Raw genomic sequence first — 16,237 nt, 5'->3', positions numbered from 1 at the left:
AGAAGGTTCACTCGACTGATTCCTGGGATGAGGGGGTTATCTTATGAGGAAAGGTTGGACAAGTTGGGCCTGTATGCACTGGAGTTTAGAAAAATGAGAAGTGATCTTATTGAAACATATAAGATCCTGAGGGGACTAGAAGGGGTAGATGCTGAGGGGATGTTTCCCCTTGTGGGAGAGACAGAACTAGGGGCCACAGTTTAAAAATAAGGGGTCTCCCATTTAAGACAGAGATGAGGAGAATTTTTTTCTCTCAGAGGGTCGTGAGTCTCCTTTCCCCAGAGAGCGGTGGAGGCAGGGTCATTGAATATTTTTAAGGCTGAGTTAGATAGATTCCTGATTAACAAGGGAGTCAAAGGTTATAGTAGGTAGACGGGAAAGTTGAGGTCACAATCAAATCAGCCATGATCTTATCAAATGGCAGAGCAGGCTCGAGGGGCCGAATGGCCTACTCCTGCTCTAAATTCATATGTTCGTATGCAACTGTGCTTTCTCCACACCAGGAGACAGGGACCTTGTGTCCTGTTCTAACTGTGATTTGTCCACATCAGGAGTTAAGGACTGTGTTCTGTTCTAACTGTGATTTGTCGACACCAGGAGTCAAGGACTGTGTGCCCTGTTCTAACTGTGATTTGTCCACACCAGGAGACAGGGACTGTGTGTTCTGTTCTAACTGTGATTTGTCCACACCAGGAGACAGGGACTGTGTGTTCTGTTCTAACTGCGTGGGGTTGGGTTGGTCGAGGGCTCAGCTTTGAAGTTTCTGCATCACAGTTTGTCTAAAAATCTCATTCTTTTTGGGGCTTCATTTTTAATATTCTTTCTTGCTCACCAGTATTTTGTGTCTTTTATCAAAGTATAGAATCATCCAGCTCAGGAGGAGGTTTAGGATTTTCTACATCCCAGGTAGGAGCTTTGGAAAGTTGTATCAGTACTTATTAACAGAGCAGGTGCAAAGTAAAGCTCCCTGCATACTGCCTTTTCAATACATCTTCTACACTGCCACATCGAACACTCCCACGATAGTTAGGCAAGGAATTCCAGGATTTTGCCCCATCAAACACTCCCAGGGCAGGTACAGCACGGGTTAGATACAGAGTAAAGCTCCCTCTACACTGTCCCATCAAACACTCCCAGGGCAGGTACAGCACGGGTTAGATACAGAGTAAAGCTCCCTCTACACTGTCCCATCAAACACTCCCAGGGCAGGTACAGCACGGGTTAGATACAGAGTAAAGCTCCCTCTACACTGTCCCAAGGGCAGGGACAGAGACGGACATTACCTGACATAGTCGCGGCTTTTCTTGTTGATGCTGTAGTTCGTCAGATGCATGAACTGGTTCTTGATGTTCCTTGTTCCATGGTCGTACTTCACAGTAGCAAACCTGTTAAAAAGAAAGTAGAGATTTTAGTTATATCCACAAGCTGGGGAACTTCGCTCAACTTCACTGGAAACACACTCAACTCCTCTCCGCTCAGTGCCTGGCTCAAAGGAAGCGATAGTGTGAAGGGAGAAGGGGGAAAATGGTCTCAACAAAAAGACTCAATCCAATTACTGGGGAAAATGTTTGGGAAAATTACTTCCCTAGTTTTAAATGATTGGAGTTTCAATCTTCCATCCCAGGATACCCAGGAGTGGGTCACAGGCTGGAACCTAATTGAGCTCCAACCACTACACTGACTGCGATCTGTTACCTCAGCACAGACCAGGATCGGTTCTGAGACAATCCTGGTCTGTAAGGCTCCATACAACACCAGGCAGTGCACCTATGCATCTGCTTTCTGGGATTATTATTTTCCCCATATTCAGGACAGGAACAGAACAAGTTGTAGGAGAGAAAGGCACAGGAGAGAGGAGAGCACAGAAAATCCAGGGTATACACAGAGCAGATACAGGAGAGAGGATAGCACAGAAACCCAGGGTATACACAGAGCAGATACAGGAGAGAGGATAGCACAGAAACCCAGGGTATACACAGAGTGGATACAGGAGAGAGAAGAGCACAGAAAACCCAGGGTATACACAGAGTGGATACAGGAGAGAGGAGAGCACAGAAACCCAGGGCATACACAGAGTGGATACAGGAGAAAGGAGAGCACAGAAAATCCAGGGTATACACAGAGTGGATACAGGAGAGAGAAGAGCACAGAAAACCCAGGGTATACACAGAGTGGATACAGGAGAAAGGAGAGCACAGAAAATCCAGGGTATACACAGAGCAGATACAGGAGAGAGGAGAGCACAGAAAATCCAGGGTGTACACAGAGCAGATACAGGAGAGAGGAGAGCACTGAATGATGGTACAAAATCCTTGCCAACTAACAGGAGAAATCAGTGCAAAGCCATTGTCTGAAGTTCTGACGACAGCCCAGATGAGATCAAGAGCGCACCTTGTTAAAGTAGCGGGTACCTGCAGCCATGCCAGGGATCTCTCACTGCCCTGTGATTCCATGGCCCTGTATTTGAATCTGCCCCAGTGTCCCACCACACTGCCCTGCTCCGGGTGAATTAAACAATTATTTACTCGGCTGATACCCGTGAGCCTAAATAGTGCTGCCACCTATTGGTGAACGAGCAATGAAGCACCTTTACCAATTATATGGTCTTGTTTTTCGTTCCAGAGCTGGCAGACATCACTAGCGCAGTCCCCTCAGACGCTGCCCAAACTTACTCTCATCATCGTACACCCTCACAGTGCCACAAAAATGTTTTCGTTTCTCATAATCCTTCCTAAATTAAACAATTCACTCCCTGAAGGGTGTGACTTGAACTTAAACCAAAGATAATCAGTCGCCTTTGATTACAGAAAAGGAACTGGTCAGTGGGGTCTGGAAGAGCTGGTACAGGACTACGAGGGATCAGATAAAGCAAGAGAACGAGAAGGCGACAGGTCGGACACAGGTAAATGCATTGACGTTATTCATACAACATGCTACGATGCACTGTGGGAAGTTCTGAGGTTACGAGAGGCGCTATATAGATGCGAGTCCCTTCTTTCAGTGAATGACTTTTGAAGTGTGGTGACTGTTGTTATGTAGGCAAACACGGCGACCATTTTGTGAACAGCAAGATCCCACAAAAAAAAAACAGAAGATGTGAACAGCAAGATCCCATTTTTTAAAAAAGCACAAGGTGAACGAGCAGTTGATGTGTTTCCTGGTGGCGTTGCTTGAGGGAGGAAGTTTGGCCGGGACGCCAGTACTCTGTAAAATACACTGTTGAATAACTTCAAATTTATTAACTGCTTTTAACATAATCAAAGAGTAAAGATCAGCGTCATTGCCTTCACGAACATAAGGTCTGTGTGTATGAAGCAGGGGAGGCGCGGGTGTGTGTGTGTGTGTGTGTGTGTGTGTGTGTGTGTGTGTGGGTGTGTGTGTGTGTGGGGGGGGAGGTCAAGAAATTCACTGTATCAAATATACTCTGAAAGTGTTACATCAATTGCAGCCAATCCGAGCCCTCAGCAGACAAGATGAGGATGATATGGATCAGTCCCATAAAGAGGAGAGTGTACGCCTACACAATGAAAACCCACACACCGCCCCCTAGGGTCTTCAAACATCAGCAGCCTGTGGAAACTGCTCTCAGGAGACCAGGTTCGGAACCCTCGGCAAAATGTTTTTCCAGACTGTTCTGCCACTCACCGTGCAAGGGAAAAAAACACATTCTACTCGGGTGATCACGTGCTCAGGACAGGAGGGGAACTGCTTCAAGATCAAAATTAAAGGCAAAAAAAGAGAGAGCAAAAAAAAAACAAACTCGGAACAAACACGGAAAAAACGTTGAGTTTAGTCGCCATCGTGTGGCCCATTAGTAAAATGGCAGTCAACAGCATTTATTAACGGAGATTTCCCGGCCCGAGGGAAAGGGAGTGGGACACTGAGCAGCAGGGTAAAGGGGAACAGAAGCCTGCGAGGGGAGCAGAAAGGTTTTTGTTTTTAGGTAGGGAGTTGCAGAAGCCAGGGCACAGTGGCTTAAAGAATAGCCGTTGAAGGTGGAGCAGGGAACGGGGAGTCAACCGGTGTCAGGGCATAACCTTAAAATTAGAGCCAGGCCGTTCGGGGGTGATGTCAGGAAGCACTTCTTCACACAAAGGGGAGTGGAAATCTGGAACTCTCTCCCCCAAAAAGCTGCAGAGACTGGGGGTCAACTGAGTTTAATAGATTTTTGTTGGGCAAGGGCATCAAGGGATATGGAGCAATGGCGAGTAAATGGAGTTAAACCATGATTTGATTGAATGGTCCAACAGGCTCGAGGGGCTGAACAGCCTCCTCCTGTTCCTATGTAGGAGTGGGGCTGTGTGTGCTGGTGGAAATAGGGAGGTGAGGAAGGAGGATATGAAAATGAGTAAACTCCTGGTACCCACAGTCATGTTACACTTGGTTTTACTTCCCCCGATGTACTTTTTATTAATTGCACTACAGCAGGAGGTGGAAGGAAAATCACAAGGGGAACTTTGGATCAAACCAGGAAGAAACCTGGTATTGAAGTGGAGCGAGGTAATGTCAGTACATGTTGTGAACTGTTACCTATCTGATCGTAGCCGCAGAATCTATCCCAATTGGCTTCTCTTCCCATCCTGTTATCTCTGGAGTACTCCAAGGATGTATCCTTGACCCCTTCCTATTTCTCATCTACATGCTGTCCCTCGGCTACATCATCCGAAAATGCAACGTCAGGTACCACATGTACACCGATGACACCCAGCTCTACCTCACCACCACCTCTCTCGATCCCCTCGACTGCCTGCGTTGTCAGACTGCTTGTCTGATATCCAGTCGTACATGAGCCCTAATTTCATCTAAGTAGACATTAGGAAGTCCAAAGCCATCGTCTTCAGCATCCACCTCAAACTCCTATGTGACCCCAAGTCGAGTTTCCGACCCCATATCCGCTCCAGCACCAACACCGCCTACTTCCACCTCCGTAACATCGCCCGTCTCTGCCACTACCTCAGCCCATCTGCTGCTGAAACCTTCATCCATGCTTTTGTTACCTCCAGACTCTACTATTCCAATGCTCTCCTGGCCGGCCTCCCATCTTCCTGCCTCCATAACAACACCTCATCCAAAACTCTGCTGCCCATATCCTACCTGTGATGTGGAGATGCCGGTGATGGACTGGGGTGGACAAATGTAAGGAATCTTACAACACCAGGTTATAGCCCAACAGTTTTATTTGAAAATCACAAGCTTTTGGAGGCTTTCTCCTTCATCACCTGATTTTCAAATAAAACTGTTGGACTATAACCTGGTGTTGTAAGATTCCTTACATATCCTACCTGACATCAAGTCCTGGTCACCCATCACCCTGCCCTCACTGGCCTACACTGGTTCCCAGCCCACCAACACCTCAATTTTAAAATTCTTATCCTTGAGTTTAAATCTCTTTATGGCCTCGCTCCTATCTCTGTAACCTTCTCCATTGCCACAACCGCCCACCGAACTCTCCGTTCCTCCGACTCCAGCCTGTTGTGTATCTCCCTCCTCTTCCCCAACCCCCATCACTGGGACCATGCCTACAGACACCTAGGTCCCACAGTCTGAAATTCCCTCTGCTTCTCCCTCCTCTTTTCTAACCCTTCTTTAAAACCCACCTCTTTGACCAAGCTAATCTTTCCCCCTTTGGCTCAGCATGTTTCCCTTATACCTCCATGAAACACCTACGTTAAAGGCGCCATATAAATGCACGTTGTTGATTAAACACTGACGGACGATACAGAAGCGCACGCCAGTGATGTTTAATTAGTGGTTTCCTACCTCGTCAGACCTTCTTCATAGAGATAAACCACCAGAGGATCATAGGACGTCACCAGGACATATAATCGCACATCAAACTTGAAGTCTGTACGTGGCAAAAACAAAAGTAAATAATGCCAAGCATGGACACGCTGTCCTTTGACTCAGAATGCAGCTGACTCAGCTTTCTCTTACACTGGCAGCTTGGCTCAGTTGGCAACATACTCGTCTCAGAGTCAAGAGGTTGTGGGTTCAAGCCCCACTTTAGGGCTAGGCTGGAACTCCAGTGAACTACTGAGAGAACGAAGGCCCCATCTGCCTGCTCAGGTGGACATTAAAGATCCCTCGGCACTATTGGAAGAAGAGCTGGGGTGTTCTCCCCGGTGCCCTGGGCCAACGTTCCTCCCCAAACCAACAGCACCTAAGAGAACAGATTAACCGTCCCTTCGTCTCACTGTTGCAATTTCCAAAATAACAACAGTCGATGCACTTCAAAAGTAATTTATTGCCAGTGAAAGTTTGGAGTGAAGATTTTCTCTGTGCACCCATGTGTAGCAAAATCATAAACATATTTACAATTTGATTATACTCATCACATTCCCCCCCACCCTCCAATATTCTTCAGGAGCACAGATTTGGAAAATCAGCCTTAAGAATTAACATGGGATATTCTAGACCATTCCTCAGGAGTGAAGGATTCTGGTTATTGTGTGGAGAACAAATACACCAAGCAAGAGATGGTCATTCCACCCATCGTGTCTCCTTGCACAGACCCTGTACAATCTAACCTGGAAACTAATTCAGGGGCTCGGAGGGCTGAGAGAAGATTTAATAAAGACTTTCATTATCATGGAGTTTTGAAGAGAATGTCGAACTCGCTCCCACAAGGAGTAGTTGAGGCGAATAGCATAGATACATTTAAGGGGAAGCTCGATAAACACATGAGGGAGAAAGGAATAGAAGGATATGGAGATAGGGTGAGATGAGGTAGGGAAGGAGGCGGCTCATGTGGAACAGAAACACCGGCATAGACCAGTTGAGCCGAATGGCCTGTTTCTGTGCTGTAAATTCTATGATAGAGTGAATAAGCTACAAAGGAACAGTAGTGGGTCATTTAACCCCTCGAGCCTGTTCCGCCATTCACTGAGATCATGGCTGATCTGTGACCTAACTCCATATACCCGCCTTAGCCCCATATCCCTTAATACCTTTGGTTAACAAAAATCTATCAATCTCAGATTTAAAATTAACAACTGACCTAGCATCAACTGCCGTTTGCAAAAGAGAGTTCCAAACTTCTACCACCCTTTGTGTGTTGAAGTGTTTCCTAACTTCACTCCTGAAAGTCCTGGCTCTAATTTTTAGGCTATGTCCCCGAGTCCTAGACTCCCCAACAAGCAGAAATAGTTTCTCTCTATCTACCCTATTAGTTCCACTTAATATCTTGAAAACTTCGATCACATCACCCTTTAATCTTCTAAATCCGAGGGAATACAACCCTAGTTTGTGTAATCTCTCCTCGTAATTTAACCCTTGGAGTCCAGGTATCGTTCTAGTAAATCTACACTGCACTCCCTCCAATATGTCCTTCCTAAGGTCCGGTGTCCAAAACTGAACACTGTACTCCAGGTGTTGTCTAACCAGGGCTTTGTATAACTGTAGCATAACTTCTACACCTTGTATTCTAGTCCTCAGGATATAAAGGCCAGCATTCCATTAGTCTTTTCGATTATTTTCTGTACCTGTCCATGACATTTTAATGATCTATGTACATGGACCCCTAAGTCTCTTTGGATCTCCACTGTTTCAAGCTTTTCACCATTTAGAAAGTACTCTGATTTATCCTTTTTAGGTCCAAAGTGGATGACCTCACACTTGCCTACATTGAAATCCATACAAGGAAAGACTTGTATCCTCTGGTTGGGGAGTCAGCAACAAGGGGTCAACAATTTAAAATTAACATTAAGACAGTGAAAAGATAGGTTAGGAGATATTTCTTCACACACAGGCTTGTTGGAGCATGGACTGCTTTGCCATAGGGAAAACTGAATACTTGATGCAAAGGACTATGGGGAGAGAGCGGGGCAGTGGGATTACTTTTGAATTGCTCTAGCAAAGAGCTGGCTCAGGTACGATGGGCTGAATGGCCTTTTTCTGTGTTGTAAACTCATGTGGTCTATTTATGGAACAAGCAGAAAAACTTGCCTTTATATAGTGCCTTTAACACAGAGAAACACAACCAACAAAAAATGGATGTGGAGCCAAAGGAGGAGATATTGGGAGGGGTGACAAAAAGCTTGCTCAAAGAGGTGGGTTCTAAGGAGGGTCTTAAAGGAGGAGAGGGAGGTACAGCGGCAGAGATGTTTAGGGAGGAAATTCCAGAGCAGAAGGCCTAAGCAGCTGAAGGCACGGAAAGGGGTGGGGGGGTGGGGGTAATGCATGACGCTGGAGTCAGAGGAATGGAGAGTTTGGAAGGTAGTTGTAGCGCTGGAGAAGGTTACATAGATAGAGCGGGATAAGGCCATGGAGGGGTCGAGAGGGGTAGCGGTGAGCACACATGTGGAAGCTGACACCAATATCTGTGGATGATGTCTGCAAGGAGCAGCCTGCAAATGTGGAAAAGGAGGGCTACGGACGGATCCTTGCGGATGGGCAGTAAATGACGGCCTTGCCAACTACGCCCACATCCCATGAAAGGAACAATGCATGGTGTAGCAGTGTGACTGTGAGAATCCCTACGTGGTCAGTTTTCGGTAAAATATTAAAATGCCTACGTGGCAAAGAAGCAGAATGCAAAATGGTTAGAAAGGGTTAATTAGTTAGTAACTGAGATTGGTACAGGTGGCCTGGCCTCCTGCTGGGCCATATGTTTGCGTAGTCAGCAGGTTTGCATGGTCTTAGCAATGTAGAGTCTTTGATGTGATTCAAGGACTGGTCTGAATGTCTCCATGTTTATGGCAGATCAATATAGGTAACGAGCTTAGCCAAAGTTGAAAGACATTCCAGGTTGGGAGATAAGGAACAGGAGGAACAGGGAAGAACATTCCAAGTTGGAAGGTGAGGAAGTATCCCCTTTGATGTCTAACAGCAACATGGTCAGCACATGATTATCTATGATTGGCCGGAAATAATGTAACCTCGCATGGCAACCTGTGCCCGGCTTATGATTGGTGTTGACTCTTGTGTTAATGATGTTCCAACCCCTATTGATTTGTATAAAGGTATGAGTTTTTGTCTTTGTCTTTGTCTCCTTATTCTGTTAGAATCGTTCGGATTCTCTCAGGAATCTGAATTGAAGCTACAGACTAAGACCTGCTATTAAAGTTGTGATGAACATTAAAATGTATTCGACTTCAGTTTTTACTGAACCAGACTGAGGGGAAAGAATCCGGATCGTCAACTGGAGAATTTAGTGGACAGTTTTAGCCCAATTCAAAACAGTGGCTTGTTACGATTGGCCGGGCTAGAGAGGGATATTTAACAAAATCAACCACTGAACTCCCCATTCACGCTGCTACACCATGCATTGCTCCCTGATCATAGGAGGAAACAATATTAAAAGTTGCTGTTAACTTTTGGGGCAAATTGATGACCACTTATCACCCAGCCAAGAGTGCCCGAGTCACCTTTCCTCAGTGGGGCATGCAAGTCGGTGCCCATGCAGAGATGCGGGGGTGAGGAAGGGCGCATTTGATTGTGTATTTGCAGTTTAAGAGAAGCAAGAGAGGATGACCAAATAAAGCCAAGAAAGTGAGGTATATGCAGGAATAGACGAGCCAATAATGAAACACCTTGAATGAATAAAGAGATATGGGTAAAATTGAAACTAAAGAAAAAGGCATACACTAAGTACATCGACAATAAAGGAGAGGATGACAAAAGGGAATACAAAGAGGTGAGGAAAGAAGTCAAAAAAACAATTAGGAAAGCAAAGAGGATCTATGAGATTAAATTATGGAAAATGAAAAGAAAACAGTAAAGTATTCTACAGACACATAAATAACAAAAGAAAAATCAGGATAGTGATGGAGCCACTAAGGGATGCACAAGATAAGCTTACAGGTAATGACAGTGAAATGGCAGAAATATTGAATAGTTACTTTGCCTCTGTATTTACCAGGGAGACTAACAAGGTGGGCAGGACACTGGAAGAAGAGATCGAAAAAGATATTAAAACTTTTAAGATAGAAAGGGGGGAGATAATTGATAAACTAATTAAATTTAGGGAAGATAAGACCCCCTGGTCCGGATGGATTGCATCCACGAATATTAAAAGAAGTTAGGGAGGATATAGCAGAGGCACTATTTTATATATATATATAAAAATTCATTAGAAAAGGGAACAGTGCCAGAGGACTGGCGGACAGTTAATGTGATTCCTATATTTAAAAATGGAGATAAAAACAGTCCAGGGAACTATAGACCAGTTAGCTTAACGTCGGTGGTAGGAAAGATAATGGAATCTTTACTCAAAGATGTAATAGAAAAACATCTAGAAACTGAAAATATAATAAAGAATAGTCAGTACGGATTTCAGAAGGGAAGGTCCTGCTTGACCAAGCTTATTGAATTCTTTGAAGAAGTAACAGAAAGGGTAATGCAGTAGATGTAATATATTTGGATTTTCAAAAGGCCTTCGATAAGCTACCACATTGTAGACTCATGGCTAAGATCAGAGCATGTGGAGTTAGGGGACAAGTAACAGAATGGGTAGCAAGTTGGCTAGAAAGCAGAGAGTAGGGGTTAAGGGTAACCACTCAGACTGGCAAAAAGTGGGAAGTGATGTTCCACAAGGATTGGTACTGGGACCATTGTTGTTCACAATTGACATCAACGATTTAGACTCGGGAATTGGAAGTACAACTTCAAAATTTGCGGATGACACTAAATTGGAGGATGTAGTTAATACAAAGGAAGAATGCGTCAAAATGCAAGTGGACATTAATAAATTTGCAGAATGAACGTGTAATTGGCAAATGAGTTTCAATATAGAAAAGTGTGGGGTGGGGCATTTTGGTAGGAAGAATAAGGGGGCCACATACTGCTTGGACAATAAAAGTCTAAATAGGATAGAGGAGCAAAGGGATCATGGGTTACAAATAAGCAAATCACTAAAAGTAGCGACACAGGTTAATACGGCCATAAAAAAGGCAAATCAAGCAGTGGGGTTCACTTCTAGAAAGACAGAAATGAAAAGCTATGTTAGACTTGTACAGAACCTTGGTTGGACCACACTTGGAGTATTGTGAACTGTTCTGATCTCCATATTATATGAAGGATATAGAGGAATTTGAGAGGGTGCTAAAAAGATTCACAAGGATGATACCAGAACTGAGGGGATATAGTTATCAGGAAAGGCTGAACAGGCTGGGCTCTTATCTCTAGAAAAGAGAAGGCTGAGAGGTGACCTGATAGAGGTCTTTAAGATAATGAAAGGGTTTGATAGAGTAGAGGTTGAGAAAATGTTCCCATTTGTGGGGGAGACCAGAACTAGAGGCCATAAATATAAAATAGTCACTAAACCAATTGGGAATTCAGGAGAAACTTCTTTACCGAGAAAGCGGTGAGAATGTGGAACTCGCTACCACAAGGAGTAGTTGAGGCGAATAGAATAGATGGATTTAAGGGGAAGCTCGATAAACACATGAGGGAGAAAGGAATAAAAGGATATGCTGATAGGGTGAGATAAAGAGGCTCGTGTGGAGCATAAGCACCTGTATTGACCAGTTGGGCCAAATGGCCTGTTTGTGCTGTAATTTTGATATAACTCGATAGGTACAAAAAGGATAACTTACCATCTATTAGCAGCGGAGAGCGGATGTAACGTGAAACTAGGATGCTCTCATCTGTTGTAATCTGGTTGGGCTGAAACATTGGAAAGGAAAATAAGGAACAAGGTTTGAGCGCAATACAATAAACTGGTGCCGAGTGGCAAGGCAGGTGCACTTCAGTAAACTATCATTTAACATTTACTGACTAGTCTCATCCCTGGGAGGAGCGCTGAAGTGGAGTACGAGTTGCTGAAACTACAGCACTCTGGTTAGACTACAGCCCGACTACCGTGACCGATTCCGGTCACAGACGCAAGCCCCAGAGGCCGATCACAGAAAAGGTGCGAGGCTGATCCCCAGCATCAGAGGGACTGGGCTACAAGGGAAGACTGCAGAAACTTGAGCATTTCAGCTTTGAAAGGAAGTGACTGAGGGATGAGCTCAGTGGCTCAGTGGGCAGCACTCTTGTCTCTGAATCAGAAGGTCATGGGTTCAAGCCCCACCCCAGAGACTTGAGCACTTAATCCAGGCTGAAACTCTCAGCAGTACTGAGAAAGTGCTGCGCTGTCGGATGAGACGTGAAGCCGAGGCCCTCTCTGGTAAATGTAAAAGATCCCATGGCACTATTCAAATAAGAGCACGGGAGCTCTCCCAATATTTATCCCTCAACCGACATCACTAAAACAGGTTATCTGGTGATTGTCACATTGCTGTTTGTGGGACCTTGCTCTGCGCGAAATTGGCTGCCGTGTTTCCTACATTACAACAGTGACGACACTTTAAAAGTACTTCATTGGCTGTAAAGCGCTTTGGGATGTCCTGGGGTCATGAAAGGCGCTAAATAAATGCAAATATTTCTTTCTTCAAACAAAACCCTGACAGTAGAGCAAGGGGCTAACTGACGAAAGGCAGATTTAGGACTGAAATCAGGGAGTTTAATGAATCCATTAAATTTAATATTGTGATCAGTGGGAAACAGAGACAATAAAGCAAAGGGGCCAGCTTTCAGGAAGACTGCAAAGCCAGAATGAGATGAAGGAATTAGGGAAAACACGAGCAGGAAAAACACCCAATGAAAGTGGAATAGTTCAACACCCCAATTTTCACCCCTCCTCTCCTGAAGGTGCTGACTCTCACTGGGGTACGGGTCCCCCCATCTCCTGAAGGTGCTGACTCTCACTGGGGTACGGGTCCCCCCATCTCCTGAAGGTGCTGACTCTCACTGGGGTACAGGTCCCCCCCTCTCCTGAAGGTGCTGACTCTCACTAGGGTACAGTTGACTATTTTTCCACCTGTGAACAGACAGCGAGCATCAGTGGACTAGGAACTTTCCAGGGAAGAACCTAATTAGGAACCGGTCCAGGGACGGAACCTTAACTAGGAACCGGTCCAGGGACGGAACCTTAACTAGGAACCGGTCCAGGGACGGAACCTTAACTAGGAACCGGTCCAGGGACGGAACCTTAACTAGGAACCGGTCCAGGGACGGAACCTTAACTAGGAACCGGTCCAGGGACGGAACCTTAACTAGGAACCGGTCCAGGGACGGAACCTTAACGAGTGGACTGGTGAGCTTGGCATCACAGCCAAGCTCAATCTTGTCCTCAACTGACGTCCATACAGGCCAATTTTAGCACCCTCATTTCTATCCCGGGCAAGATTATCTAACTTAGCAGAGCCTGGCAAAATCTAACCTGTGATTTTACTAACCTGTGTCTCAGGACCACAGCAGTTAATACATTCACCTCCCTCCCCCCACAACGTGCTTGCAAGCACTTACATGGCTGACAAGGTAGACTCCACGGCCCCTGGAAGAGGCCACTGGTTTGACAATCCACGGTCCCCTATCCTTCGAATGTGCAGCTTTAAAAAAATTATATAAAATAAATGTTAACAATTATAAACAACTTCTGAAGGAGTTAGTTCACACCAAAACAGAATGGTTGTAATAGAATCCTACTTTGTATAAGACAATCTAGTCAAACCTAATTAGGAACCAGTCCAGTAACAGAACCCAATTAGGATCCGGTCGACGGACGGATCAGGTCCAGGGGCAGAACTTAATTAGGAACTTGTCCAAGGACAGAACCCAATTAGGATCCAGTCCTGGGATGGATCAGGTCCAGGGTAGAACCTAATTAGGAACTTTCCAGGGAAGAACCTAATTAGGAACCGGTCCAGGGACGGAACCTTAACTAGGAACCGGTCCAGGGACGGAACCTTAACCAGGAACCGGTCCAGGGACGGAACCTTAACTAGGAACCGGTCCAGGGACGGAACCTTAACCAGGAACCGGTCCAGGGACGGAACCTTAACTAGGAACCGGTCCAGGGACGGAACCTTAACCAGGAACCGGTCCAGGGACGGAACCTTAACTAGGAACCGGTCCAGGGACGGAACCTTAACTAGGAACCGGTCCAGGGACGGAACCTTAACTAGGAACCGGTCCAGGGACGGAACCTTAACCAGGAACCGGTCCAGGGACGGAACCTTAACTAGGATAAATCTCCGGGACCTGATGAAATGTATCCCAGGACGTTATGGGAGGTTAGGGGGGAAATTGCAGGTCCCCTAGCAGAGATATTTGAATCATCGACAGCTACAGGTGAGGTGCCTGAAGATTGGAGGGTAGCAAATGTTGTTCCTTTGTTTAAGAAGGGCGGCAGGGAAAAGCCTTGGAACTACAGACCAGTGAGCCTGACATCTGTAGTGGGTAAGTTGTTAGAGGGTATTCTGAGAGACAGGATCTACGGGCATTTGGAGAGGCAGGGACTGATTAGGAACAGTCTGCATGGTTTTGTGAGAGGAAAATCATGTCTCACAAATTTGATTGAGTTTTTTGAAGGGGTAACCAAGAAGATAGATGAGGGCTGTGCAGTAGACGTGGTTTACATGGACTTCAGCAAAGCCTTTGACAAGGTACCGCATGGTAGGTTGTTACATAAAGTTAGATCTCACGGGATCCAAGGTGAGGTTGCCAATTGGATACAAAATTGGATTGACGGCAGAAGACAGAGGGTGGTTGTGGAGGGTTGTTTTTCAAACTGGAGGCCTGTGACCAGCGGTGTGCCTCAGGGATCGGTGCTGGGTCCGCTGTTATTTGTTATTTATATTAATGATTTGGATGAGAATTTAGGAGGCCTGGTTAGTAAGTTTGCAGATGACACCAAGATTGGTGGCATTGTGGACAGTGAAGAAGGTTATCTGGGATTGCAACGGGATCTTGATAAATTGGGCCAGTGGGCCGATGAATGGCAGATGGAGTTTAATTTAGATAAATGTGAGGTGATGCATTTTGGTAGATCAAATCAGGCCAGGACCTACTCCGTTAATGGTCGGGCATTGGGGAGAGTTATAGAACAAAGAGATCTAGGAGTACAGGTTCATAGCTCCTTGAAAGTGGAGTCACAGGTGGATAGGGTGGTGAAGAAGGCATTCAGCATGCTTGGTTTCATTGGTCAGAACATTGAATACAGGAGTTGGGATGTCTTGTTGAAGTTGTACAAGACATTAGTAAGGCCACACTTGGAATACTGTGTACAGTTCTGGTCACCCTATTATAGAAAGGATATTATTAAACTAGAAAGAGTGCAGAAAAGATTTACTAGGATGCTACCGGGACTTGATGGTTTGACTTATAGGGAGAGGTTGGATAGGCTGAGACTTTTTTCCCTGGAGTAGGAGGTTTCGGGGTGATCTTATAGAAGTCTATAAAATAATGAGGGACATAGATAAGGTCGATAGTCAAAATCTTTTCCCAAAGGTAGGGGAGTCTATAACGAGGGGGCATAGATTTAAGGTGAGAGGGGAGAGATACAAAAGGATCCAGAGGGGCAATTTTTTCACTCAAAGGGTGGTGAGTGTCTGGAACGAGCTGCCAGAGGCAGTAGTTGAGGCGGGTACAATTTTGTCTTTTAAAAAGCATTTGGACAGTTACATGGGTAAGATGGGTATAGAGGGATATGGGCCAAGTGCAGGCAATTGGGACTAGCTTAGGGGTATAAACTGGGCGACATGGACATGTTGGGCCGAAGGGCCTGTTTCCATGTTGTAAACTTCTATGATTCTATGATTCTAGGAACCGGTCCAGGGGCGGAACCTAGTTAGGAACCGGTCCAGGGACGGAACCTAATTAGGAACCGGTCCAGGTAGATTTTAAGGAGCATCTTAAAAGGAGAGACAGGCAAAGAGGTTTAAGGAAGAATTCCAGAGCCTACGGCCCAGGCAGCTGAAGGCATGACCGTCAATGGTGGAGCGATTAAAATCGGGGATGCACAAGAGGCCAGAATTGGAGCAACGCAGAGATCTCGGAGGGCTGGAGGAGGTTATAGAGATAGGGAGGGGCGAGGCCATGGAGGGATTTGAAAGCAAGGATGTAAATTTTAAAATCGAGATGTTGCCGGACCGGGGGCCAATGTAGGTCAGTGAGCACAGGGGTGATGGGTGTACGAGACTTGGTGCAAGTTAGGATACGGGCAACAGTGTTTTGGATGAGCTCAAGTTTACAGATCACCCTGGAGCAATCTGGCAGCAGAAACAGACGGTCAGGTAGAGGGCTTGCCGGAGACCCCCTCAGCAGTACCATATCAGAGGCAGAGTGTGACTGCCTGTTCACCCTGGCAGTACTAGATCAGGGACAGAGCTTGCCTGCCTGACCCCTTGGGTGCATGATGATGTAAGGCTGGGGAACAGAGACCAAACAGTGTAGGAGAATTTTAAAAAATTAA

General features: G+C 45.7%; 1 protein-coding gene across 3 annotated transcripts in view; it reads right to left on the bottom strand.

Annotated features, from left to right (window-relative positions):
- ttll5 (tubulin tyrosine ligase-like family, member 5) overlaps positions 1-16,237 on the bottom strand; it is a 431,390-nt gene that overhangs the window by 357,630 nt on the left and 57,523 nt on the right. For all 3 annotated transcript variants that reach the window (XM_067992117.1, XM_067992118.1, XM_067992119.1), the window contains exons 7-10: positions 13,291-13,373; positions 11,535-11,604; positions 5,761-5,845; positions 1,284-1,385 (exon numbers count right to left, since the gene is read on the bottom strand). In XM_067992117.1, coding sequence (XP_067848218.1) covers positions 1,284-1,385; positions 5,761-5,845; positions 11,535-11,604; positions 13,291-13,373 — 340 coding nt within the window. The remainder of the gene's footprint in view (positions 1-1,283; positions 1,386-5,760; positions 5,846-11,534; positions 11,605-13,290; positions 13,374-16,237) is intronic.

This window comes from Heptranchias perlo, chromosome 10 (assembly GCF_035084215.1).
Source record: "Heptranchias perlo isolate sHepPer1 chromosome 10, sHepPer1.hap1, whole genome shotgun sequence".
In the NCBI taxonomy this organism is placed as follows: Eukaryota; Metazoa; Chordata; class Chondrichthyes; order Hexanchiformes; family Hexanchidae; genus Heptranchias; species Heptranchias perlo.
Note: the sequence above shows the minus strand (reverse complement) of the source record. Positions and strands in the feature narration are given on the sequence as shown.